The sequence below is a fragment of the Caenorhabditis elegans genome, chromosome V, assembly GCF_000002985.6.
Source record: "Caenorhabditis elegans chromosome V".
NCBI lineage: Eukaryota > Metazoa > Nematoda > Chromadorea > Rhabditida > Rhabditidae > Caenorhabditis > Caenorhabditis elegans.
In genome coordinates this window covers 14248639-14273216 of record NC_003283.11, presented here as the reverse complement: position 1 = coordinate 14273216, position 24578 = coordinate 14248639, and the positions used below count along the sequence as shown (strand labels likewise).

Sequence of the window (24578 nt, the reverse complement as noted above, 5' to 3'; positions counted from 1 at the left end):
ATATTTATATGCACTAGAAAGTTTTTGTAAAACATGTTTTTATTTTTACGGGTGGCAGAGACTGAGGGATTTATTTCGGTGAATTCATTCAAACGGATCAACAAGGGGGATATCAATCAATTTTGTTTTCACAGAATTTCAAAATACAATTTTTGATTTTCAACTAAAAATGTTAGTATATTGTTTCATATTCCTACTTCTAAATTCAAAAGTAAATGGATCTTCTCTTCAAAATGAGACTGAAACCATTGGAAAGTGTGATTTACTAGTTGGCCAATTGTTAAGTGTCTTGACATCAGCTTCAGATTTACAAGGAGAAGTTAATATTGATAGTTTTGAGAAAGTATCTTCAAAGTACACGGCTGTTACTGTAAGTTTGTATATTATTGCTTTCTGAAATGATCCTGTGTCACATACAACCATTCTTAAAAATTGTATCTCGTTGAAAAAATTGGATTAAATAATTAACTTTTGAACAGTAAACCAGAATTGCACGACTTCAGTCCCTGCCTCTTGTGATGTAAAGTCAATAGGCTTTTGCAGCGCTTGACGAGAGTTTCGTTTGAAAAAAATATGTTTGCAGTAGGCAAGCGTGTAGGCACAAGACAGGCAGGCATTTTTGTACTTACCTAATGTTACCAAGTAATTGTTTTTATTTCCCAAATTTTATTTCAGGAGTGCTACGGAACGCTTAAAAGTGCGTCAGCAAAACGACTGAAACAACTATACAATTGGAGATGGGAGAAACATTACTTTTATGCATTCAAAATGGTGGAGTGTTTTGGAAAAATAATTAATGACCAGTTTTCTGGAAATGATTCAAAGTGTGATTATGATATTACTACGGTATGTTATTACTTCCTAAAAAATTATTAATTCAAGATTTTCCAGAATAATTTAACCAAAAAACGCGAAACGCTTGTATCTGGAAAGTTATGTATTCTAAGTATTGCAAAAGAAATGTGTCACTCTGCTGCTTATAGTTATCTGAAAATCCACTATAATTTGTTGTCAGATACTTTATCAATTAAGCCAGAAAATGATAATTGTGAAAGTCTCCATTCTGAATTGATCCGTGAACAGTGTGAATTGGTAGAAGCAAAAATTATGAATTTTTCAAGAAAAACGGATGATGAAAGTCTGTCTGCAAATAATACGATTAGTGCCGAAAGTGGGCATCTCTGCGAGGTTCTACAGGTAAAACTTTGACATAATTTCGCCAGAATTCTTCGAGTTTAGGCTTTTTGTCAAATTAAGCTAATTGCCCAACATTTTTCGATTTGTTGATAACTGGTTAAATTTTTCAAGTAAAATATGTTCAATTTTGTTCTTATCTTGAAAAAATGTCTAAAAATTTGAATTACAATTTTTCAAATCAAATATCAAAGAAAATCCAAAAACGCAAAAAATGTTAAAACAAAGTCATTGATTTGAGCGGGAATTCAAAATTATGTGGAATATATCACAAAGCCATTTCATTTTTTTGTTGCAAAATTCAAAAAAAAAATTGTGACAGTTCCAGTTTAAATTTCCATTCCTGAAACTATTTCAGCAATGCAGAGAAGATGAGTGCAACTTTATTAATCCTGAAAGGGAATTCGAGATTTGTGGAGTTTTCCCATCAAATGATACAGAAACAAGTGGAAATTCAACAATTATTGAACTGTATGGAGCGTTACGTTCCCCCATTCAAGTCAATTCAGAAGTTGGAACATGTGCATCAATTGTCGATGAATTTGCATTTATTGTTTCTGAAAATACGATTAGTAGTTCTCCTGCTTATGAGTACACTCTTGAAATCTGCAAAAATGCAGTGGTAAGTTGTTTTTATTTTTTGGAATTCGTTTGAGAAACACAGAAATTTGCCAGAATCAAAGTTAATTATTTCAGGATTGTTATAATTCCCTTGGAAATGAAACCGCTGAAGAAATGGCAAAGTCATATTTAGCGATTTGTGACAGATATCAACCAACAGGATAATAAGTTTTCATACAGCATTTTCGCAGATAATTAATATACCATATTTTTAAAATTTACAAAATTATTTAAAATTCAAAAGTTTTCATGAATAAAATTCCTCAGATTTCTAGATTTTTTTTATTTTCTTGATCGAAACTTCAAGTGTTTTTATTCACAGTTTCCTATATCAGACTTTTCAAAACGTTAAAATTTTCTAGAAGGAGCGGAGTTACTACGAAATTATAATTGCCGACTGTTTTACTTTACACGAACAAAAAATGTATTTACAAATAATTTTAAAACTGAAAGTCACAGATTTATAGATAAAAATTATATTCGAGTTTCCTAAGATTATTTCCTGATCATCGATTATGAAGAAAGTCACGATGAAATGTTTACATAATAAAAACTGATCAGCTATCCGAAATTCCAATTTTTAGAAATCCTCAGTGTCTACGTGATCAATTGTAAAGTCTGATCAATGAAGAAACAAAAGAAACAACAACAGTTGGTTTTGGCACGGGACACTCATTCCAAAATGTGTATAAATAAGATTGCAGGAGTTATTTTTGGCACCTTTGAATTTGAAAAAGTGTGTTCATTTTTTTGATTTTCAGAAATATGTCTACTACAGTACTTCTTCTTTTCCTGTTTGCAATCTCTGCAAATTGTTCGATTTTATCGTTCCATAGAAATTTACTTGGCGAGGAATCCGAGGATTGCTTTGAAAAAGTGTTTTTGGCAATTATCAGTGGAAAACATGAGTGTTCAAAAGACTACGATTTTCTTGCTGTGAGAATTGTTTTGCTTCTCTTCTTTCAAAATTTTCTGCCTAACTTATTTTCAGAGAAATCTCATTCAAAGACGAGAAGCCTTAACCTCTGGGAAGGAATGTTTCCTGGAAATAGTTAAGGAAGAATGCCCGGAAGAAAAGTTTAAACTCATCGAAGAAAACTATAGTCAACTTGTGACACTTCTGACTGAAAAACCAAAAGATAATGGAGCATGTACTGCTCCATATTTTCAATTAGAAGAAATTGAGTGCAACGCTCATAAGCATGCTCTTCAATTAGAAATGCAGGAACAAACTGGAGAGAAGGAGACTCATGATGGAGCTGTTAAGGTGCTGAAAATGTGCAAAAATGCTGAGGTAAGATAGTAAAAACTGTTCTTATATTATTTTTATGCCAATGAATCTTCAAAAGACTTTATCATAAAAACAAATATCATAAATAGATTCAAATTTTTAAAAATTTTTCTCAAAATTTGCAGTCAAATTTTGGATTCTAAATTGCCTAGTTTTGGAAAATTTTGGCTTTAAAAGAAGTTTGGTAAAATGAAAGCAGGAACCAATGCTTATTAGAAATAATTAAAACATGAGCAAAATATGAAACTTTCAGAACATTTTTTTGGGACAACCAAATTATCGCCACGTTTCTAAAAATATAACACTGTTTAAAACTATAATAAAGGGTTTTTGTATAATATTTGTATTCAAACATTTTGCTCCAGCGATGAAATTTTCCTTAAATTATTCCCTCAAAAACAATTATTTTTATAACCAAAACTGACAGTGTAAATTTGAAAATTCATATTTTATTTTAACACGAATTTATAATTTTTATTTTTTTTCTTATTTTTTTATCTTAAAAAATCCACTTTTGCAGACTTGCGTGCATGACTCTTGCAAGTTCACAAATTTCGAGCGAGAAGAGATTGAGAACAGCTGTGATGTGCTCGAACTGACAACATCTGACTTCACAGTGTGCATGAACAAGATCAACAAGGAGAAGCCTGATTTATCAAAATACGAATGCCTCAAGGATCATGATTTCTATAGCAAAGATTCCGCGGCAATTTGTGATCGATGGGAAAATAAGAAAGATTGTTTGAGAACTGTTACAATCGATATTTGTGGAAAAGATGTGATGAAGAGCGACGAGAAGTTTTTGAACAGATTTTTGAAAGATTTGAAATGCAAACACTAAATTCTATAATTGTTATGTATGTATATAGTATAATTCTAATATAATTGTAAATCTATTTGAAACTGTGAATAAATGTTTTTCTATATCCAATTAATTTTTGGCGTCAAAGTTTTCAGACCTGTAATAGTTAAAATCTTTTGAAAAGTTTGATAAACAAACAGAAGTTATTCAGGAAAGTTATTCACCAATTTTTTTGAATTGTAAATTAATTTTTTTTCGAAGAAAATTGTTTTATTATGGAATGATAGATGGATGGTCCTGAAACAATTTATTTTTGTCCTTGGCTCATAGTGCTTTTTCATCACAAAACTTTATTTAAAAAACCAGCCAGTTCGAAGATGCATATTTCTCGTCTTAAACACTATGTTCATTGCAGAATAAAAATATTCCACAATATTTAAATTTAAGTTTTATCTGCCAAAGATGTTATACCTCGGAAATAAATAAAAAAATCGATTTTCGATCATCTGAAAACTGGTTGTTTTTGAACCCAGATCACCGAACAAACGACCTTTAGCCGTCGTGTTTTCAGTTATGTTCAAGTTTTTTTTCCAGACCACGCTATGCTTTATATTTAAGTTAGCTGGCTGGCCTCTCTACAAAAATCCAGACTTCTTTAAAGCTTCCAAAATGGCCAAATTAATATTTTGCTTAGCTATTTTCTGCCTATTCCTGTCATACCATTGTGAAGGAATTCCTTTTCATTTGGAAATTTTGAGCGATAGAACCAAAAACTGTTTCTTCAAATTCTTTGAATCAGTTTTATTGAAAGAGAACAGCTGCTCGAGGAACTTTGATTTTTTGGCGGTATGTTTCAGCTTTAAATTCATTAAACTAAAAGTGTTCAGAAAGACAATGTGAAACGGCGACAAGCATTCATCAGTGGAAAAGATTGTTTTCTGAAAATAGTCTCCCAAAGATGTCATCCTGACAGATTAGATGTATTCAATTACTATTACGAAGAGCTCGTGGATGCTCTTTCTTTTATTCCAGCACATGGAGGATGCTCGGATACATATTATAGATTAAATGCTCAAAGGTGTGACGCGCAGAAGACAATGATGGAGTGGGAAATTGAGAAGCAATTAGAAAGATTGCCAAAGTTCAAAAATTCAACGCAAGTAATCGCCATGTGCAGGGAAATAAAGGTGATAAATCTGATCGAATTTATTTAAATATTTAAAAATTCAGGAATGTATGGAAGACCTTTGCTTCACCGAAGACTCTCAGTACGAAATCGAATTTAGTCTTGCTGTTCCAGAACTTACAGTGTCTCATTTCACAGTCTGTATAAACACGATCGATAAGGAATTACCTGACCTTTCAAAGTACAGATGTCTCGAAAATCGAAGTTTCTTCAAGAAAACCCCAGAATACATGTGTGAAAGATATCGAAATAGCAACAGGGAATGTTTGAGAGCCGTTACAAAAGGGTACTGTGGACGGGATGTTGTGAAACCAGTGGAAAAGTATCTGAACGAATTTGTAAAATTGAAATGTAAACCATGAATAAAGATTTTGATCGTCTTGTACAAATCAACTTATAACAATTCAAAGATTTTTTCAGGGCCGCGCGCACGCAGCCCCGATACGCAAAAATTAAGCTGTTGGCGAATCTCAACTCGAGACTGCCACACAGGTCAGCCCGCCCAAAAGTGCAATGGGTAGGCCTCACCATGGGGATTCCGCCTTCTTGATCGCGAAATAACCCCCAGCCAGGTAAGTTTATGAGTCGGCGGGTGGAGGGAGTGGCATACTGGTGTGTCCCGACGTTTTACGAGTTCCGCCGTTCGATATTGTTTTTGAGCGGGAGGGTGGAGACTTCCCCAAAAAGGCGTTCGATAAAACATTCATATGCATATTATTTTTGGTGATTATTAACAAAAATCTTTATTAAAGGTGGTTCAAAAGATTTTTAAAGCTAAGACGTCCGATTGTAACCTCACAAACGCTCACAATTCGGCCCGTTTCATTGCTGAAATTTCCAAAATTTCCAAAATATTTTTTCTTTCTGTTTCAAAACTCACCAACACATATTTCAGGTTTTCCACTCCACGATCCATCGGCCATACATTGATACAACTTCATTGGTTGTCCAGCAACTTCGAAAACAAAACGATTTTTGCACAAATGCACAATTTGCTCTCCAACAGTGTAGTTTGATTTCAAATCCGACGAGACCGGGCGGACTGTGTTATTCAGATCTATTTTGGGCTGAGAGCAGACAGCTGAGAGAATGGGAGCTAGTGGAGTAGATAAATTTGATTTGAAAGATGTCGTCGAAGAAGTGGTTTGAGTAGTTGTATTGGTAGTCTGGAAGTTTCTTTTAATTTTCGTAGTGATTTTATAAAGTTATACTGCCAAAATAGATCGATCGACTTCTTTTCAAATTTCAACTTCTTACCAAGGTTACTGCAACTGTCGCATTTGCAGATTGAACTGATATTGTTGTTGTATTTCCTCCAGAGGTCGGAGAAGTAGCTTTTGTTGTAGCCGATTCTCCAGTATTCACAGTAGTCCTCGGTGATAGTTCTGCTACTGAACTGTTTGCAGTTTTAGTTCCAAAAGCAGGAATTTGTGAAGTTCTAGTTGTTTCTGATGATTTACTAGAACTGGCCGAACTGTTGGGAACTTGTGTAGAAACACTTGAAGCCGCTGTGGTAGAGTTTTGAGTTTTCTAGAATGTGAACTCAGTTGGTAAAAGTATTTTTAAATAGTTCACCTTTTCAGTAGAATTATTTGTAAGCCCAGATGTTACTGCAGATGATCGGGCAGAAGAAGTGACCGCACTGGGATGTTTGGAGCTGCTTGCCCTTTTCGCCATTCCACTTGTCGTTTTGGAAGCGGAGCCTGGAGAAGTTGGTGTTAGTTCAGACGATATTTCACTAGTTCCAGTAAAGTTGATTGTAGTGGCAGTGATGGTAGACTGAAAATGATATGATTCAAGATTCATAGTAATAGGAAAAATCTTGGTAAATGCTGGATGGTTTGCTGTCGATGGTTTTGTTTTTTCTGTGACTGCTGTTACCGTGATTCCGGGGACTGTGGATCTATGTGAATTTATTGTAATTGTGGTTGTTCCTCCAGACATAGCATCAGTGGATCCTGTACTCCTAGTTCCATTGGAGCTTCTTGTAACTCCCGGGTCGGTGCTTGTTTTAGTAGATGTCACACCACCTGCTTTCTGAGTTGTTTGTGAGCTGGCATGGGGTGATGTCCCAGCAGTACTTATTGTAATTTTCAACAAATTCGGATCTTCTGATGCTCCGGAACTTCCAGGAGAGTATGTGCTCTCTGTTGACAAGGTCAAAGCAGTGGAGCGAGTTTCGGAGGAAGAGGTTGGTTCTGATGTCAATGTAGACTTTTTCGATGAAGGTTCAGTCACTGTAATTGTAGAATGAGATTTTGTAGATACTGTTGTAGCAGTATAATCAACGGTTGTAGACTTTTCAGTTGGAATAGACGATTGAGTTACAGTGGTTGAGCTCACACCAGAAGAGGCTGCCAGGGTGGATTCTGATGGATTTTGATGGTTTGTAGTAGATTCTGAAACCAAAACTATTTTCAATTATATCTTTGAAGTTTTTTTCCAGAAAATTGAGAATTTCAGCCACTACCAAACAAAACCGTACCTGCATCTGTAGATGTACGGCGAGAAGTGTACTTTTTCGAGCTCGATGGGTCCCCAGAATTATCGGATGGTGATATTCTGTCCGTTGGTTGATTTTTAATCGATACTGTAGATGTTTTAATTGTAGTATTAGTTGACTGGTCGCCTTCATCTGGGATTATATCCGGAGTTTTCGAGGCTACAAACGATCATTATTACCATTGATTTAATGCATCAATTTTTTTTTATTCGATAGAATTTTATTCTAAAAAGCCAAAATAACTAACTATGTAGTGAGCAGTACGTTAATACTTTCTAATGAATTTTTCAAAATAAGTTTTTTACAATAAATTACCTGAAAACATGCGGTGAGATGTTTGTTCTGATGTTGTTATACCTTCCGATGTGCTACTTTTTGTTGATGCTGTTGATTGCGTACTTGTAGGAGTACTTTCATAGTCTAATGAGGTTGTAGTTTTTGAATCTGTAGTGCTATCATCTCTGTGAGGATCATCTGAAAACAAAATATTATCAAAAATTTACCAATTATTTCATATCAAAACCACCTTCACGGGGTTCCCTTGTAACTTTTGTACTAGTAAAGATATTTGTTGTTTTCGTTGAGGTAGTCTCAGTTGTAATGGGTGTGCTTTGGTAATCTGAAATAAATCACAAATTGTTTATACTGTGCCAAAAAGACCTCCATCTGGTACTGCTTCATTGGATTTCGAAATTCCCGAATTGTTATCTGGTGTGGAGTCAACTGATGTTGTAGTTGTCCTGGTTTTTCCTGTAGCGAGGCTTGGAGTAAATTTAGGATTATCGTTATTTCTGGAGGGTTCTGGAATATTTAATCAAGTCAACGAACTTCAAAATTTGTTCAATAACCCTTTTTATCAGTTATTGGCGAGACGTCATCGAATTTTGAAGTAGAAAGCTCTACTGATGTTGTTGTATCCGTTGACCCTTTTTTTGTAGTCTTTTCTGAAGTAAAAGCTGATGAAGAAGTGGAGCTTCCAACCGGAGAAGTATCGTCTGAATCAGGTCCTAGAAATTATACCATGAAACAAAAATTATTGCAACACTTTCAATTGCCTTTTTCAGTAGTTTGCGTCACTGACGTGGTACTTTCGGTACTTTTAAATGTTGGACTGTAGTCGTGTAGCTCGGACGTTGAATGGCTAGTGATCGCAGTTGTTGAATCAGTAGATGAAGAATAAGTTACATCTGGAGTGGGCTTTCCTGGATTTGGTCCTAAAATATTATAAATTTTTGTATTTTGCGGAAAATAAACTTGCTGCTTTTTCTAGTTGTTTCCGGTGTAGTTTCTGAGGATGTAGAAGACGGAGTTGGTTCCGTAACAACTGAAAATCAATATATTTCAGCCAAAAATTTCCTAATTTCAGTACTGTTTTTTGAAGGAAATATATATAAACCTTACATGAACAATTTGTCCAACGTTTTGGAATTTTACAAGCATTTTCAATACAATACAATGTTGAAACGAGTGCCTCATACTTTTTCATCGTAGTATCAAACATTTTTCCGCCGAAAGTTACACCGTCTCCCCAAGGGTCATTGTTGTGATTTCTCTCCAAATAATCCGTTTCTGCAATTGATTCCCAGAAAGAAGTCGTCTTCAAATAATCACAAGCAATATCGGTTTCACACTCTCCGTCATATTCCAAAAGTACTACTTCATTCTCTTTGACAGAAAAAGTTTCACTTAACCATGAGCATGTGTAATTGTATGGCGAAGAAGTTGTGGATTCTTCTGAGCGGGTTTGAGTAGAGAGACTCGTAGAAGTAATGAGGTCTGTAGTGGAAGTATCTGAAAAATGTACAAATCTAGTTTAAACGAAACATCATTATCTATAATAATAATGACGTAGGAAAAAAACAGGCACGCACAAAATACTTTTCTGCGTGCCTCAAAGGCATGCCTACAAAGAAAGTGGCAATTCAGTTCTAGTTACAACATTGTTCACGATACAGTTCCTATGTCATCTTCATGACTAGCTTTGCATGCCTTCAGCACGTTGCTAATTTTTGTGCCTATTTGAGAAACAATTTTTCAATTATAAAATAGAAACAATACCAGAGCAATTAGTCCAAACTTCCATGTCGCCACATGCTCCTTCAATGCAATACAGTTTACTTGTTAGAAGTGTCATTTTCTTTCGTTTGATGGAGCAATTAATTCTGTATCCATTGTTTCTACTCCAATTTTCAACACAGCTTCTGCCCCTGTTTTAGTGCAACACTGTCCATTGTAGGCAAATGTTACTTTCTTTGTTTCTTCATCGTATACTTCAAATTTGGATTCTAACCATTTGCAATCAAGTTTGTCGGTATTCCTGTCACCAAACAATGAAAGTAGTGATTTAGGGTCTGTAAACTCGAATGTAATTTTATGATATTCCGAACTGATTCGGAAAATGCATCAAATGATTTCAAAAATTGTCGCTTTGTCACATGTTTTACATTTCTCAAGAACAGGTCCAAAAAAGAATTTCTGATCTGATCTTGATTCCATTTTGGAACTAAGAGTAGGGCTTCCTTGCTAGGTTGGCACGTCTTCAAACAAATATGTCTGTCCACCTATGGTTTTGCGGTTTGACTTTGACGCTTACTATTTTTGAACTATTTTTGCGCAAAATGATTAAATTTTACTATTCATAATCACAAAAAATTTTCCAATCTGACGAAGCTCTTACCGCGCAGAGATTGACAAAAAATTCCAAACTTCAAAGAAACATCAAAGATTACAAAATACTTATTGATAGACTCAGCAGTTCTCCAATTTTTAACATGTCCAACAGAATGTGTATTCAAATAGTTTACAACTTCCGGGAAACAACATTCCGCATTATAAGAAATCACTTCACTCAAAATAGCGTGATAAGTCTGATTTTTATCACTGAGCCAAGAACAGTCATCCCCTACAGGCGTGGAAAGAGCAGGGATAACTTGAAGTAAGAAAAATAGAAAACGTGCAACTTTCAACATTACAGAGTAGTTTGAAAGTTTGAAATTCACACTTTTGGTATCGAGTTTTTGAAGAAACACATAACATGTGACACCTAACAAATGGGGTTTACTAGGCAACGTTCCTGAAAGTTTTTGGTAACAGGAACTAACTAAATCGTTTTTTTACAGGCAACGTTTTTTGTGCCAAGAAATAAAACTTTAAACTTTTGGAAGACAATGTAATTTTTGACGGTATTTTGTTCCAGGTTAAAATCTGTGTTTCTAAAAACACATTACATTTAATAAAAACAGTTTAGCACCAAACATTTTCGATTCTATTTTGACGATCTTTTCTTGACTTAAGATTAACTCAAATTCCACACATTTTCAATAACATATTAAATGTAATAATAATTCTCATACATTTTTCTATGGTTTGCATTCTTTGAGAATTCAATAAAATAATTTCATTGCTAAGGAATATACAAAACTATCCGGCGAGCTTTATTTAAAGACCCTATTAGCGAATTTTCATTCTAGACTCACCAATTCCGCTAAAATCCGGTATGCTGCATCCAGCCACCCCATCAGTAATAGAATCAAAAGAGAATTCCGTTCCAGCCACATCTTCACAAACTACAGAATAGATGTGAAGAAGAAACTGAGTTTTCAATAGAAAAATGTCATTGCTAGGCGACATGGTACTTAACACTGAAATTTATGATTTTTCGAACCGAAAACACAGAAACAAAATCCGGATTCACGTTGCTAGGCACAAAAAACACTTGAAGGAAGAGTGCATGGCGAGATCAAAGAAAATTTAGAAAAAATTGGAAAACGTCGTAAAATTGAATATTACGTCTGCTTTAAATCAACTTCCTGGTTTGAAATACAAATAAGAAAAGTCCATCGATCACAAGCTGTGATGTAGGCACAAAACGCCTGCATGCCTTCAAGGTGCACAAGTACACGTGAATTTTTATTCCTCAAACAAATTTTAAAAAATTGAAGTTAGAGTCCAAAAGCTCGAATCCACAAGTTTGCAAACATAGGAAAATTCTTTTAGGCAGGCATAAAATATAGGCCCACAATGATCAATAGTTAGTAGCTGGTGTCTGAAAGCCCTACTGTTACCTAACCTAGAGCAGGATTTAAAACAAAAAATAAATACATCCTCAATGTGAAACTTTACGTGTTTGAACTTCATGTTTGGTACGTTTTTTGCCACATATTTAAATAAAAAAATACGGAGATTTTTGGAAATCCAATCATTTCCGTTTTTCAAATGTTATATTTAATTTTTTACAATGCATTGTTAAAGTAATTTTCGATTATTGTTTCAGAGTTACATTCAAGTGATTGACTGTTATGATGATGATTGCTGTGTTCGATATCTGTGGTGTTTTTCCTAGTCCGATTGACATCAGTTTAAATGAAAGCACATTGTCTATGAAAGTTATTGACTTGACTTGGATTGGAAAGATCAATGGATGATATAATTTGCTGACCCTATCAAATTCCGACGAGGTTCTATGGGCATGGTTTCTAATTTCTTTTCAACTTCAAAATATATCTGACACGTCCCTAAAAACACATTTGTCTTGTTGAAAAATAGCTCTCAGCTCACACGAACCACCGAACGAGAAAGGAAATTAGCATTTGGCCATTCCTCTTCTTCCGTAAAGTGCATCTGTTCGCTCTTTTCCCTTGAAATTCATTTATTTCTCAACTAACCCAGACGTTTGCTAACCCGAAAAAATGTGGAAGCTCTGCAAGGGCCTTTTTATAATTTTCCTTGCATTCTTGGCAATTCTTTGTTTATTCTTCGCATTATCAATCGGGTATATCAGTGCAGTTGTATTTCTTTCAACGTGGTTTCCAACTCATCTGCAAAAGTTTTCACGAACCTGGAACTCAGAGGATCCTCTAAATCATCAAAATGCAAATGTGAACATGTCTCCATGGGGATTGCCATATGATGCAGAATGTGGAATGGTTCCGATGGTTTTCCTGGAAATGGATTGCTTGGAGCCTGCGAAAAAGTGTCGACAGAAAATTGAAAATTTTGAGAATAAGTATGAACAATCATCAGATGCAATCTGGAATGTCACATTGAAAGATCAAGAGTTTCACGAAATTTCAAAGTATTGCTTCGAGGTAGCGGTTAGTAGACTAAAAAATAAATAAAATCGATGATTCATTTTTTCAGAGTTGCATGCGACTAATGGCTTGTAAAGAAGGAGATTACCATTTTGAACTATTCCATAAATATCCTCATTCATTCTTCAGGAATCACAGCAATTTTCCTAACTGTATGGCTCAATTTTATAAAATTGTTCAAGATATGAATATGTATAATTGCACTGGCCAATTTGAATTCATGTCGGTTAGTTTTAATTTAAAAATTTTATGAATAGTATTATTAATTACCGTATTTCCTCTATTAGTCTTGCATGCAAGACTAATTTTCGATTGGCCCGTAGGGGTGCAAGACTTATAGAGGAAATACGGTACTTTATCTTTCAGAAAGACCCTTTTCTTCGAAATCATGCATATTTTCACGGAAAATCATGTTTCATGACATTTCTTCGAGACTTTTGTAGTACAGAAGTAATTGGATATCTTCATACCTATTATGAGTACTTTCTGGAATTGGCTCTAATTCCGTCAGTGCTAGAGTGTGGAATTTATGAGAAATTGGAGGCTCTGGAATGCAACGATCAGATAGAGTATTACAAAAAGTCAGCAGATTTTTTGAAAATTAGTAATTTGACAAAAGAGGATTATCAAAAAGTAGCGGACTCGTGTGATCAAAATGGCAGAATTGTTAATTTTTATTTTGGTGCTTGAGGTGTAAAATAGTGAAAATGAGTAATTTGTATTTTGTAATCTAATTTACTACTGAATTCAAATTGATTTTTCAGACTTGTCTTCATAATATTACCAACACCTGTGCTATCCCGCCATCGTTTCTCGTGAAATCTCAAGAAAATTGTGAAAAAGTTCATTTCCTATCTTCGAATTTCTGGAATTGTTTGCAACATCTCAAATCAAAAAATACCATTCCGGATCTCATCAAATATCCATGCTTTGTTGAACATCAGTTTACCGAGGACTCTATGATATGCTTGTTCCAAGATAACTGAAATTGTGTGAAAAGGATAATGATGGATCATTGTGGAATTGAATCAATAAAAAATTTTGAATATTCAAAAAGTTATTTATTCGAAATGTGGGATTGCTAATTGTAAAATTACATTTGAACAAATGTAACCTTTTCCCCAATTAGTAATTATTCCCAAAACGTTTTTTAAAACAAAAAGCTCCGTTGGTTTCCATGTAATGTTGGTGAACTTTTTTTTTTTTAATTGGCAACCATCAGAGTTCGAAAATAATTTCTTTGAAAATGTCAAATTTTTGTTTTTCTCGGTAATTTGGCAAATAAAACGAAATGAAAATTAATGTGTAGTTTTATTGAATTGAGTAAAATAAATATTTGATTCTATAGCATGATCATTATAAATCATTTGCTCTCCAAATGTCGATTTTGGCTCTTCTCCAACATTCCGTCTTCCAATGCAAAGATTTAACTGGAATTGAATCCGTATTAAACTATTATTTCCAGTTTTCGTCTTACCAGTCTTCTTGTTTCCTTCTGCCATTCTGGAAGTGCCGAGTACAAAATGATGGGCACAGTAATTCCATAAACTAATGCAAAAAAGTTGAAGCACACATAGGACCAGTAGATTATCATCATTTTCACTTGAAAATGATCCATTAGAAGAATTGAACAACATCCAATATTGAAGAAGAGAATGGAAATTTGAACTTTTTTCAGAACCTATAAAACTCAATAAGATAATTTTAAAATGGTTAGATTTTTGTGAAAAGCTCAACAATGTTCACAATGTGAAGCTCAATATCTACTTCCTGAAAATTGTTTGAAATTTTTTCTCTGCAAGAAAAATAAGTTTCTCAAAAAACTGGAATTTTGAAATCTGAAGATTTTTAAAATTAGAAAACTTTCTTCTTAATTTTAAAAATACATACATTTGGAAAGTATGTATTTTTTACTTTACAGTCTTGCAGCAGTAAACTGGTTTTTTTTCATATAAATGAAGGAAATAACTCACTTTACACATTTTGATATTTTCTGCCAACTGAAATCGTTCACTGAGTCCATATGTAACTCTTGAAATACATTGTGGACTATAAAATTTTCTATGTTTTTTGATATTATACGAATAACAAATGTGAATCCCTATGTATCCAATGATATTAACAATGAAAAAAGAGATGACGTGGACGACTACTGGGATCCAACCTACAAATTTTAATTTTATATAACTATAGGTGTACGGTAGGTACAAACATTGTATATATGCGATAGCAGATGCAAAAACAAGTGGGTGAAAAATGGAGAGAATCATGAGAGACACCCAGATTTTGCGGGATTTTTCGTAGTTTTTTACAAAGAATGAAGCAAGACATCGTTCGATCATAAATATTGGGAGAATGTACATTGCAATAAATAAGCAGACTGTTCGAGCAAAATTGGCAACCAAAATCCAATTGTGCAGATCATCTGAAAATTAGAAATTGGGAAAAACCCCTGAATTTTTAAAATTGCTTGATATTTTTTCTAACTACATATTAGTCATCATTCGACTTTGTAGTTTTGTTCTGATTTCATAGTGACAGCTATTTCAACTCGAAATCTGATTTTTTGACAAAAGACTAAATTTTCCGTGGATTAGAGTTTATAAGTAGGCTTATACAATAAAATTAATTCATCCAATTTTTTAAAGCCTTAAGTTCTGCAGAAAGTGGAAGTTAGGAAAGTGTTGGAACAATTTTAAGTTAACAATTTTAAGATAAAAAACAGGTAGCAATACCGAAATTTATAGTTAATATGTACCCTATTATAGCAGCGAGAAATTCATAACAATTAAAAAAAAATCTCGCTCAAACAAAATCGCCATAACTCACTATTCGGATCATTTCCCAGTTGCTGATAGACTATAATACATCTTGAAAGCATTGAGCAAAAGTACTGTCCACCGTAATTCATGAACAAGAAGGTTAGATTGAAATGCATTGATCGGATGAAAATGAACAAGTAGAAGAGATACAGGAACTCTATCCAACTGTAATTTTTTGGACTTTTTTTCAAATATTTGTGTTTCCAATTTCCTATGTTTTGGTGGAGAGTCAAACATTAATTGTTGCTCTACACAAAATGAGCTCATAATTTGGAAAATTAGTTTTATAGATTTACATATGTCTTGCCCTGAATTGATTTCAATACGATTATCACTAATTTTTGTGCTGAAGTTGATATAGTTTTGCAATTTCGAAATACTCGGATTAATTATTGATAGACACATAATTTCATTAAAGCTTCAAATTATAATTTTAATTCTGATTTCAAATATTTAAAAAAACTTACCTAAATACCAGAAATCCAACTTCAATCTTCAAAAGTAGATCAAATATTGCTTCAAGTCCCTCGGCTTCAATATATGTCGTATTTACAAAAGTGATGAAACGGACGTCGGATGTGCTCGGGGAGCACATTTTTCTGAAGATAAGAAAATATTTTTGGATGAATAACAAAAAAATCAATAATCATGAGATTTTAGGAAAATTTCGATAAAATTTTTTAAATGTACATTTGAAACAGTTATTATTTTGACAGTTTCCAAGAAAATTTTCAAACTGGAGGCACATCTAAAAATTGTCTGCAATAAATCCCCCTCTATCTTCAATTAAAAATTATTATTAATTTAAAACGTAGTCCACATGATTAAAAAATCGCATGAGATGAAAATGTTTTAAATAAGTGAAAAAACATGTGCTTTAAGGAAGATTATTTGAAAATGTGACAAAAACAAATATCGGATGGGAAAAGAGGTGGAGCCTAGCTTGAATTGAAGGAAGTACATGAGCCTACGTAAATGGATTGTACAACTATTCACATCTCATGAGAAATATGTGAATAAGGAAGCTTTATTTTTCAGTTCTGACAATAACATCATCATACATAGCAATTATAAATCTGTACGAAAATATACCAAATTATTTTTTAGTCTCTGAATTATACCGATCGTAGACCAGGTTCTAGAACTTATGTTTGTTGGATTAAACTAGAAAATTCTGGAAAGTAAATACGTGACTATTTTCAAATCGAAAGATCATGACCAGTTTTTTTTTTAATAAATGGGTCTGCAAATTATTCACCTGTTGGTCATTTTTCGATCGAACAGATTATGAATTTATACGTTCTAATCTATTTTCAAGACACACTTTTTCTGATAATATATTAAATCAGTCTAGCTTTCCTATAAAATTTTCCAGAACAATTAATTTCACTAGAATTGTTTGTCACACTAATTCTGTTGACAGAAGCGCTTTTTTCCATTTTCGAATTGGCACCTGCCAACTGGTCATCTGAAATCAAATAATTAAAGTTAATAGAACAATTTCGTTATTTTTAGAGAACAATATATCAGGGCATCTGAAAATGAGTATAACTAATTTTTGTCGATGTAGATCTTACAACTTTTGAATCAAAAATGAATGGGTCATACGTAAAAATTAGCAAATTGTTAATCTAGAACAAAATGTAACCTTTAGGTTTGCTAGACGCTATAATATCAAGTCATTGCGTAAAAATTTAATAAAAAAGTTGGCCAGCAAAACAAGTTAAAATTAGTTTTATTCCGCATATGCAGGAGGTGGAACCAAACCATATATTTTTCAAATTGGAAATATTAGGATGTGCTTTATGTAGGCAGGCCCGGTATCATGCCTATGCATCTTGATTGACAACCTACAGTACCTAGGAAATTGCCAACCTACAAATTTGGCTGCCTACAGTAGTCGATTTCTATTATTTCATCGTTAAGTCGAGAATTTGGGAAAGATGTTTAAATAACTCCAAATTTGTCCCTGATTCCGATATCTATGTGAAAAAAACGCAACAATATTTTTCCAGATTCGGTTCTCCACTTTTAAATTTTTGAAAAAGAAAAAAATGTCAAAATATCTTACAAAATAATTGAGTTTTACCGACCAAAAAATTATTGCATAGTTAAAATAAATTTAATAAAAAAACACAATTAAAAAAAACAACACATTTCAAAACCAACATTCAAAGTGACGCAATGCTACTCTGGTAGAATAATTAGTTCTGGGGGAAGCTAGAACCAAAAACCGACAAAACATAAACTATGAAACAGAAACACGCAAAAAAGAAGATTTTTAATATTTTAGTTTCATCATTTCCTCAACATGAAGTCGAGTGAAAAGTTCAAAACTTTTTTTTCTGAGATCAGGTTCTGCGGATTTTTTTTCATTAAGTTTTTCCAACCCTCAGACGAGAAGGTCTCTGGTCACTTATACAATTCATTCTAGTTAATTGAATAAATCAGTATTTATTTATTGGCTTAACATGATCACTACGTTGTGGGGGACACATTCAGAGATCAAATATATTCTTGTTATATATTCAATTGTTGTTCGAACTTTTTTGGTTTTATAGAGAAATCTGACAAGTTGTTTTCCGCAAATTAAAAAAATGGTGTAGATAATGGGGAAAGCATATAAAAAAAATAAATAAATAAAGTTAAGGTACAAATGCTATGAGCAAAATTGAATGCACATCACTGCCTCATTATAAGGAGTGAGATCAAAAGAAGAAATTCAATCACATTTCAGTCTTTGAAATTTGAAATTTTTTTCCATTTCAGTGACGCGACCACCCGGTTGGTCTAAATGAAAATTTGAATGTTCCGCCAAGGGGGAATAGCATTGAGTGATGACGTATGTCAGAGATTCCGGCTAAAAAATATATATGCCGTCACAACTAAAGGCATATCTTTTTCGATCGATAAACCATAAAATCCAAAGTTCCGACTCTTCGAAATTAATATTTTGAAAAGTATGGGATTTTTTGGACGCTCATACAATATTTTTTAACGAGAATTCGAATTTTACACTTATTAGATTGTCTCAGAAAACACAGAAAAAGTGCAGACGACATTGATAAATTGTGTACAACAAAATCACATCTTCACAAAACTGATAGAATTAAATATATTACGAGTACGGTAAAATTATTAATATGCGAGTCATTTGATGGTTTAATGTACCTCTAACTATGCAGTGGTTCTTGACTTCCAATTCGAAAAAAGTACGATTTCTGATCTTTAACTTTTCCCGCAAACTTTTCGGTGCAAACGTTTACCTATTTTATGTTGAGTCAGTCGGAATCTGTAATAAAAATGAGATTATAAGAATAAAGTCAGTTCGAAATTCAACATTTAATCCTTTTTCTACATAAAAAGGCACCAATTCAATAGTCAACTACATTCTTCATCGTCGGTTTCGATTTGAAAAGTTCCATAATGTTAAGACCACTCATACTATGCCTGCTTACCATTGGGTGGCCTAGTGTTATCTCAGCGGCTGTGTCAACTCCTGGTCCTTCAACTCCAAGGCCAATTCTAGCTGCCGTAAGTTTTCAGAGAATATTTCAAGAATAGGGTTTGAGAATATGAAGGTAAGTTCAATTTTATCCGAGGTAACAATTCCTCCTATCTGAATTTATTTTTCTCCAATTTATTTTTTTTATTTTTCCTCTTTTGTCATTTATTCAAAAGCTGACAAAGCACTGAATAGATAAGACATTTTTTGTTTATCCTAGTCAGCTAGGAAATCACATTTTGAAAAATCTTTTGCCATGCGGGCTTGGGAAAACATTTTTTTGATTAAAACTATATTTTTCGAGATCAAACTGGACTTAACATTCTATATTTCAGTTCAATGACAACGTCACCATCCCCATGCCAATTTCAAGCAACTATAGAAGAATAGTCGAGCCAACCTATGGAGTAAAAGAAGAGCAATTGTACAGAGTATGCAATGGCAAAAATAAGAAAACTTGTGGCTACTGGGAAAACATTCAAGTAAGTATTTTCCATAATCGATCAAATGTGATTTGATTCATTACAGACAAAAGCAAAGGTTGTGGCTGGAAAAACGACGTACAATAAAAACAAAAAAGCGTTGATTATCAAACAAATCTTGAAAACAGATTTTGGAATGTATTACACTGGAAACAAAAAGTTCGAACAGAAAGTTAATTCTCTGTTTTTGAGAGGTTGAATTCATTATGAATAAATATTTAATATATGTTGCATCTCTGACAATTTTTTTGGTTTACTTGTTTTAAAAAAGTATGGCGTCACCGAGAACTTCGAAATTTTTAGCTCACACTGTATTTCGACATTTCTTGTAAGATTCTAGTTATGCCACTTTGAATTATGCCACAAAACATCTAAATATCGGCAATTTTGGGAACTGCAGAATAATAGAAACATATCAAGTATATCTCCCACATTATCGTTAATTGAAAACGTATTTTATTCGAAGAAATATAGGTCCAAACAATTGATCACCAAGCTTGGAACATAACAGTCTTCGATGTCTTCTTGTTTCCAGTCATATATTTTCCAAAATCATACAGTCTCATTTTCTTGATAACTAGCATTTTCTTGTTCTTGTTGTAGTTTGTGGGTCCCGATGGAATCTTCTTTTTGGTCTGAAAATTAGTTGTCTAGACAATTTGTTTCCCAAAAAAATTGTTTGTCAGTTAAAAGAGATTTGATTTAAATTTCTCCAAATTCATGTATTATTTGAAGTAGCACCCAAACACATGCTATTAAATATTTTATGAAAATTCTGAAAACTTGTGGTCACAATTTTCACAAATTGCCAAAGTCTTGAAAGAAAATTCAAATGAAACACGTCGTGTCGAATAAATTTAGAACAAAAACACATGTTCGAACCTCCACAATGTTCTGATAGAAACATTTAAAACATAATTAATTTATAAAACAATAAAAACAATAAAAACAATTTTTGGTCGATTACCAAACTTATGAAAAACTCTAAATTTTAAAAAAATTTTAAAAATTTTGAGTATAAAAGGTTGTAAAATTCTCAAAATAAGAAAAGTCTTGCACATACCTTAACATTCTCCCAATATCCACAAGTTTTCTTATTCTTCCCGTTGCAAACTCTGTAGATATGTTCCTCCCAAACATCTTTTTCATTTTGAATTTCGCGGCGATAATTAGCAACTTGTGGTAATGAAATTGATACCGTTGCGTTTATCTGAAAAATACTTATAACGCGTTGTACAGTTTGTAAAACTTACTTTCGCATAAATCTGTCCTCCGAGCATTTGAGCATCGGTGACAACTGCACAAAGACAAAATAATGCTAGCAGACAAACCTTGACCATTTTGAATTGAACTTGTCAAATGAGAATAAAGAATAGGGCACCGAAGAGGTCTGCCAATTTTTTGAACATTTAATCTCTAAAATTCTGTACCTTTTACGAGCGTAGTTGTTAATCCCAAATGTTGAACAAACATCTCAAACTGAGTATTCATGCTCTCTTTTTTTGCCTTTTGCACGTAGTTTCACATGGGTTTTCAGAGGTTGTAAGATTATTCTTCAGTTGAACAATTTGAACGTTCCTTCTCCACAGACACTGAGATGATACGTAAAAATTTCACTTTCAAATGTGTGCATTCTTTCAAAGAAGTTACATGTATGTTGCTGATTCTCAATAAATAGTAGGAAAAGAACAAACATGTGCCTGAAATAGACAATACATTAATTTAGTATAACCTTACAAGCTAGACAAAAAAGCTTACAATCGCACGATGCCAAAACGTGGGGTACGGTTCAACAAAATTTTCAGAGTACAAGCACTGACAGCCAGAAATTGTAGCAAAGATTGATGTTCTCAAATTTCATCAAAATTGCACTTTTCACAAACTGTACGAATTCTATTATAAAACAAACTATCATAAATGAACAAGATGTCCGCGGTCCCTATTAAAGATGCAATAAACAATTCCGCATACAGAATCTCCTCCAACAATTTGTTAGTTGCACATTTTCCTAACTGTTCCAGTTTCTGAGTAATACTCTTTGGAAAAACTGAAAACAAATACGAAAGCCGTATATGCTTTTTATTCGGTATTCATATTTCGATAATTTGGGGTTTCTTATTCCAAATTTCAAAAATGCTTAAAAGTCTAAACTTTTAATTTTCCGAAAACAATCGAAAATTTTCATATGTCCACCTGCTGTCATACAATATACATATAAATGTATTTTATTGAAACACAAAATTCAAAAATTACAACCAAGGTGCATTTACAACGGTTCTTGTTGTCTTCTTGTCTCCAGTCATATATTTTCCAAAATCTGAAACTCTTATTTTTTTGATGACTAGAGCCTGTTTGTTCTTGTTGTAGGTTGTAACTCCCGATGGAACCTTCTTCTTCGTCTGAAAAAGAGTTTTATCTTGTTCTACAATAGTATTGGCAGAAAAGTGGGCATATTGTCCCCACATCGGAACTTGAATGAATTTTGTTTAAAAATGTGTCTTTGGTTAGACGAAGTTTTGACATACTTTAACATTCTCCCAATATCCACAAGTTTTCTTATTCTTTCCATTACAAACTCTGTAGATGTGCTCATCGTAAGCATCATTATTGTTATAAATTTCTCGACGATAATTGGCAACTTGTGGTAATGAAATTGTAACCGTTGAATTTGGCTTAAAAATAATAATAATTATAAAAAGTGATGCAGTTTGCAAAACTTACTTTTGAATAAACCTGTCCACCAACAAGCATCTGAACATCGGTGACAACTGTGCAAAGACAGAATAGGGCTAGCAGACAAACCTTAACCATTTTTTACTGAAATGGTCAAATTTGATGTAAATGAAAAAAGGGTGCACGAGTGAGTTCAATCAATTTTTTGAACACATAATCCCTGAAAATCTACACTTTTTATAGCAACAACTTTTTTGTAGGTGTTAATCCCAATTGTTAAATGAACAACGCTGGTTTTTCTGAACGGAAAAATAAAAAAATGGTTTAAAATGTCACAGTCTTCAAATCCTTCTAAAAGAGCTAAGTGCTTATATTCATTCTTTAAAAAAAAGTTATATGTCACTATTCCCAAATGGTCTCTGACATATAACATTTTCTAGACCCCATCAGAGTTCAAAGCGATTGTCAATTGAGCAATACATGTACATATAAGTGTACTTCATTCAAACACATGTTGAAAAAAATTATAACCAAGGAGCATACACAACAGTCTTCGATGTCTTCTTGTTTCCAGTCATATATTTTCCAAAATCGTAGATGCTCATTTTATTGACAATTAATACCTTCTTATTCTTGTTGTAGGTTGTTTTTCCCGATTTCACCTTCTTCTTCGTCTGAAAATTAGTTATTCTAATTTTTCCACGTTCTATCTATAAATAAATAGCAATTAAAAAATTGTCTAATTGAAGAAAACTCAATACGAAAAAAAAAAAACGAAAAAAAAACAAGCAATCCATTATGAAGAATTTTTTGACAGATCGTTTTTGAATAGTCGCGAAATGTTTCTTGTCACGACTGTATTCTTGATTGAATACAGGGTGGACCATAATTATGCGCACTCGTTTCTAGCCTATTTACTGTAGTTTTTTTCGCGACCGCCACGTCATGTCTCAAATTTTTTATTTTATTTTTGTTGCCCTGGTGATTATCTTCCGTTTGACATAAAATTTGGTATGCTTATCAACTAGATGCACTCTCCACAACCACGACAATCTGAAGCACCCTTCTGCCAAAGTGGTCTTTGGGCGGAGAACCTGTACCACCGTCCAAAATTCCAAAAATGTTTGTTGTTTAGCATTAGTATGAAGTTAAAGTAACTGAGAACCATTTCCGTATGTTTTGAATCAGAAACAAACGGTTATGCGCCAACACTGATGGATTTCAAGATTCTTTGAGATCTTCGATACTTCCACCTGAAGCATCTAGCTCTTGAAACTGTGTCAGAGCTTAACATTTTTCACATTTTTTTTTGAGTGATATTGTTTTAAATACAGTGTAGATGAAGTATAAAAGCAGTTTTCAGAAAAATTTTTGTTCATGTCAGAAAAAAAGTTCCACAAACGGATTCAAGCTTTTTTTGATGAGACAAGTGTCACAGTAACTGTATAATTATATATCAACTTTGTTTTAATGGAAACTGAACGTGAACGGCTGATAAATCTGTAAAATCGGGGTAGTGTATGTTTTAAAGCGCGCCTCATCAGTTCGCATCACTTTTTTCTGTTCCACGAGGCACACCGATCCGTAATGTCATCTAAGAGCACAAGCTTCGTTTAGGCCTTGACGGAATTTCAGAGTACTCGGTGTTCAATCAACTGCCACTGTCAGAACAAAAAAAACAAAAAAAACCTTTAAGCGTGCCTAGTTGTCTGCCATCGTTGATGCGATTCCAAAACTTGTGAAGGTCTGTAGCAATGCGGACGGTGGTATTTTTGAATTCGAAAATGGTATCTTATTCAGTTTTTCTCGGAGAACAAAACACATATGATTATTTGTTTAATGTGTTTTTCTTTTTCGTTTTATGATGCTTCAAAGTAGCGCGCATAATTATGGTCCACCCTGTATTTTTGACATACCTTAACGTTTTCCCAAAATCCACATGTTTTCTTATTCTTTCCATTGCAAACTCTATACAGATGCTCCTCCCAAACGTCTTTCTCATTTTGAATTTCTCGGCGATAGCTGGCAACTTGTGCCAATGGAATAGATACCGTTGCATTTATCTGAACAGTGTATTCAAAAAAGTGATACCAATTGCAAAACTTACAACTGTGTAAATCTGTCCACCAATAATTTGAGCATCGGTGATAACTGCACAAAGTCAGAATAGGGCTAGAAGACAAGCGTTAACCATTATGAACTGAATCAAATTTTAAAAAAAGAGGGCACAAATAAGTTTCGTCAAAATTTTTGAATACATAATCCCTGAAAATTTACACCTTTTATGGGTGCATACTCTTTTGTTGTTGATTATCCCAGTTGTTGAACAAACATCGAAAAATGTAAAGTTCGGATCATAAATGTGTTACTTTTTTGGTATTGCACGTAATTTTATTCCGTTCAACTTGA

The 24578-nt window shown here is 33.4% G+C and overlaps 8 protein-coding genes, 3 non-coding genes and 2 pseudogenes across 13 annotated transcripts; 7 read left to right on the top strand and 6 right to left on the bottom strand.

The window, feature by feature from the left end:
- The first annotated feature begins 97 nt into the window (after positions 1 to 97).
- F40G12.6 (T20D4.11-like domain-containing protein) lies at positions 98 to 2086 on the top strand. The gene is made up of 5 exons (NM_074132.2): positions 98 to 370; positions 676 to 846; positions 892 to 1197; positions 1553 to 1816; positions 1891 to 2086. Exons 1-5 carry the CDS (start codon positions 170 to 172, stop codon positions 1978 to 1980), a joined length of 1032 nt encoding a protein of 343 aa, NP_506533.1. The 5' UTR covers positions 98 to 169; the 3' UTR covers positions 1981 to 2086.
- A 301-nt stretch (positions 2087 to 2387) lies between these two features.
- Positions 2388 to 4026, top strand: F40G12.5 (T20D4.11-like domain-containing protein). Its single transcript, NM_074131.3, has 3 exons — positions 2388 to 2751; positions 2807 to 3109; positions 3627 to 4026. The coding sequence occupies exons 1-3, from the start codon at positions 2581 to 2583 to the stop codon at positions 3945 to 3947; spliced, it is 795 nt and encodes a 264-aa protein (NP_506532.1). The 5' UTR covers positions 2388 to 2580; the 3' UTR covers positions 3948 to 4026.
- A 474-nt stretch (positions 4027 to 4500) lies between these two features.
- F40G12.4 (T20D4.11-like domain-containing protein) lies at positions 4501 to 5465 on the top strand. The gene is made up of 3 exons (NM_074130.3): positions 4501 to 4754; positions 4796 to 5095; positions 5139 to 5465. Exons 1-3 carry the CDS (start codon positions 4578 to 4580, stop codon positions 5454 to 5456), a joined length of 795 nt encoding a protein of 264 aa, NP_506531.2. The 5' UTR covers positions 4501 to 4577; the 3' UTR covers positions 5457 to 5465.
- A 44-nt stretch (positions 5466 to 5509) lies between these two features.
- F40G12.13 lies at positions 5510 to 5674 on the bottom strand. The gene has a single exon (NR_000605.1). It is a non-coding gene; the product is annotated as a small nuclear RNA F40G12.13 (small nuclear RNA).
- A 225-nt stretch (positions 5675 to 5899) lies between these two features.
- Positions 5900 to 11227, bottom strand: F40G12.3 (annotated as a pseudogene). Its single transcript has 14 exons — positions 11074 to 11227; positions 9656 to 9948; positions 8999 to 9388; positions 8856 to 8921; positions 8653 to 8811; positions 8446 to 8604; positions 8258 to 8398; positions 8124 to 8216; positions 7913 to 8071; positions 7580 to 7756; positions 6670 to 7493; positions 6352 to 6624; positions 5975 to 6260; positions 5900 to 5922 (listed from the first exon to the last, which is right to left on the bottom strand). Coding segments are annotated over exons 1-14 (3197 nt in total).
- A 1058-nt stretch (positions 11228 to 12285) lies between these two features.
- F40G12.2 (DUF19 domain-containing protein) lies at positions 12286 to 13673 on the top strand (the record flags this gene model as incomplete). The annotated part of the gene is made up of 3 exons (NM_074128.4): positions 12286 to 12684; positions 12737 to 12913; positions 13452 to 13673. 3 exons carry the CDS (start codon positions 12286 to 12288, stop codon positions 13671 to 13673), a joined length of 798 nt encoding a protein of 265 aa, NP_506529.2.
- Positions 13674 to 13985: 312 nt separating this feature from the next.
- On the bottom strand, positions 13986 to 16104 carry sre-8 (Serpentine receptor class epsilon-8; the record flags this gene model as incomplete). The annotated part of the gene is made up of 6 exons (NM_074127.3): positions 13986 to 14117; positions 14165 to 14368; positions 14661 to 14851; positions 14900 to 15112; positions 15517 to 15674; positions 15977 to 16104. The coding sequence occupies 6 exons, from the start codon at positions 16102 to 16104 to the stop codon at positions 13986 to 13988; spliced, it is 1026 nt and encodes a 341-aa protein (NP_506528.1).
- F40G12.16 lies at positions 14591 to 14740 on the top strand. Its single transcript, NR_069943.1, has one exon. It is a non-coding gene; the product is annotated as an Unclassified non-coding RNA F40G12.16 (non-coding RNA).
- Positions 16105 to 18895: 2791 nt separating the features above from the next.
- K02E11.7 (uncharacterized protein) lies at positions 18896 to 19729 on the top strand. Its single transcript, NM_074126.4, has 3 exons — positions 18896 to 19043; positions 19350 to 19496; positions 19543 to 19729. Exons 1-3 carry the CDS (start codon positions 18936 to 18938, stop codon positions 19693 to 19695), a joined length of 408 nt encoding a protein of 135 aa, NP_506527.2. The 5' UTR covers positions 18896 to 18935; the 3' UTR covers positions 19696 to 19729.
- Positions 19730 to 19920: 191 nt separating this feature from the next.
- K02E11.5 (SCP domain-containing protein) lies at positions 19921 to 20892 on the bottom strand. The gene is made up of 3 exons (NM_074125.2): positions 20750 to 20892; positions 20560 to 20706; positions 19921 to 20131 (listed from the first exon to the last, which is right to left on the bottom strand). Exons 1-3 carry the CDS (start codon positions 20834 to 20836, stop codon positions 19985 to 19987), a joined length of 381 nt encoding a protein of 126 aa, NP_506526.1. The 5' UTR covers positions 20837 to 20892; the 3' UTR covers positions 19921 to 19984.
- Positions 20646 to 20666, top strand: 21ur-13975. Its single transcript, NR_069942.1, has one exon.
- An 814-nt stretch (positions 20893 to 21706) lies between the features above and the next one.
- On the bottom strand, positions 21707 to 24415 carry K02E11.6 (TransThyretin-Related family domain). The gene is made up of 5 exons (NM_001383450.1): positions 24277 to 24415; positions 24086 to 24232; positions 22218 to 22843; positions 22022 to 22168; positions 21707 to 21895 (listed from the first exon to the last, which is right to left on the bottom strand). Exons 3-5 carry the CDS (start codon positions 22305 to 22307, stop codon positions 21746 to 21748), a joined length of 387 nt encoding a protein of 128 aa, NP_001369971.1. The 5' UTR covers positions 22308 to 22843; positions 24086 to 24232; positions 24277 to 24415; the 3' UTR covers positions 21707 to 21745.
- K02E11.9 lies at positions 22694 to 24363 on the bottom strand (annotated as a pseudogene). Its single transcript has 3 exons — positions 24277 to 24363; positions 24086 to 24232; positions 22694 to 22843 (listed from the first exon to the last, which is right to left on the bottom strand). Coding segments are annotated over exons 1-3 (384 nt in total).
- Positions 24416 to 24578: the final 163 nt, after the last annotated feature.

Excerpts from the sequence above, each read along its gene's own strand:
- F40G12.6 (NM_074132.2), top strand. The coding sequence starts at position 170 with ATGTTAGTATATTGTTTCATATTCCTACTTCTAAATTCAAAAGTAAAT. Across the intron at positions 847-891 it reads GTGATTATGATATTACTACG|AATAATTTAACCAAAAAACG; the intron begins GTATGTTATTAC and ends AAGATTTTCCAG. Across the intron at positions 1,817-1,890 it reads AAATCTGCAAAAATGCAGTG|GATTGTTATAATTCCCTTGG; the intron begins GTAAGTTGTTTT and ends TAATTATTTCAG.
- F40G12.5 (NM_074131.3), top strand. The coding sequence starts at position 2,581 with ATGTCTACTACAGTACTTCTTCTTTTCCTGTTTGCAATCTCTGCAAAT. Across the intron at positions 2,752-2,806 it reads AAGACTACGATTTTCTTGCT|AGAAATCTCATTCAAAGACG; the intron begins GTGAGAATTGTT and ends ACTTATTTTCAG. Across the intron at positions 3,110-3,626 it reads AAATGTGCAAAAATGCTGAG|ACTTGCGTGCATGACTCTTG; the intron begins GTAAGATAGTAA and ends CCACTTTTGCAG.
- F40G12.4 (NM_074130.3), top strand. The coding sequence starts at position 4,578 with ATGGCCAAATTAATATTTTGCTTAGCTATTTTCTGCCTATTCCTGTCA. Across the intron at positions 4,755-4,795 it reads GGAACTTTGATTTTTTGGCG|AAAGACAATGTGAAACGGCG; the intron begins GTATGTTTCAGC and ends AAAAGTGTTCAG. Across the intron at positions 5,096-5,138 it reads CCATGTGCAGGGAAATAAAG|GAATGTATGGAAGACCTTTG; the intron begins GTGATAAATCTG and ends TTAAAAATTCAG.
- K02E11.7 (NM_074126.4), top strand. The coding sequence starts at position 18,936 with ATGTTAAGACCACTCATACTATGCCTGCTTACCATTGGGTGGCCTAGT. Across the intron at positions 19,044-19,349 it reads CAAGGCCAATTCTAGCTGCC|TTCAATGACAACGTCACCAT; the intron begins GTAAGTTTTCAG and ends TCTATATTTCAG. Across the intron at positions 19,497-19,542 it reads GCTACTGGGAAAACATTCAA|ACAAAAGCAAAGGTTGTGGC; the intron begins GTAAGTATTTTC and ends GATTCATTACAG.
- K02E11.5 (NM_074125.2), bottom strand. The coding sequence starts at position 20,836 with ATGGTCAAGGTTTGTCTGCTAGCATTATTTTGTCTTTGTGCAGTTGTC. Across the intron at positions 20,707-20,749 it reads GAGGACAGATTTATGCGAAA|ATAAACGCAACGGTATCAAT; the intron begins GTAAGTTTTACA and ends AGTATTTTTCAG. Across the intron at positions 20,132-20,559 it reads GATATTGGGAGAATGTTAAG|ACCAAAAAGAAGATTCCATC; the intron begins GTATGTGCAAGA and ends ACTAATTTTCAG.
- K02E11.6 (NM_001383450.1), bottom strand. The coding sequence starts at position 22,307 with ATGGTTAAGGTTTGTCTGCTAGCCCTATTCTGTCTTTGCACAGTTGTC. Across the intron at positions 22,169-22,217 it reads GTGGACAGGTTTATTCAAAA|CCAAATTCAACGGTTACAAT; the intron begins GTAAGTTTTGCA and ends ATTATTTTTAAG. Across the intron at positions 21,896-22,021 it reads GATATTGGGAGAATGTTAAA|ACGAAGAAGAAGGTTCCATC; the intron begins GTATGTCAAAAC and ends ACTCTTTTTCAG.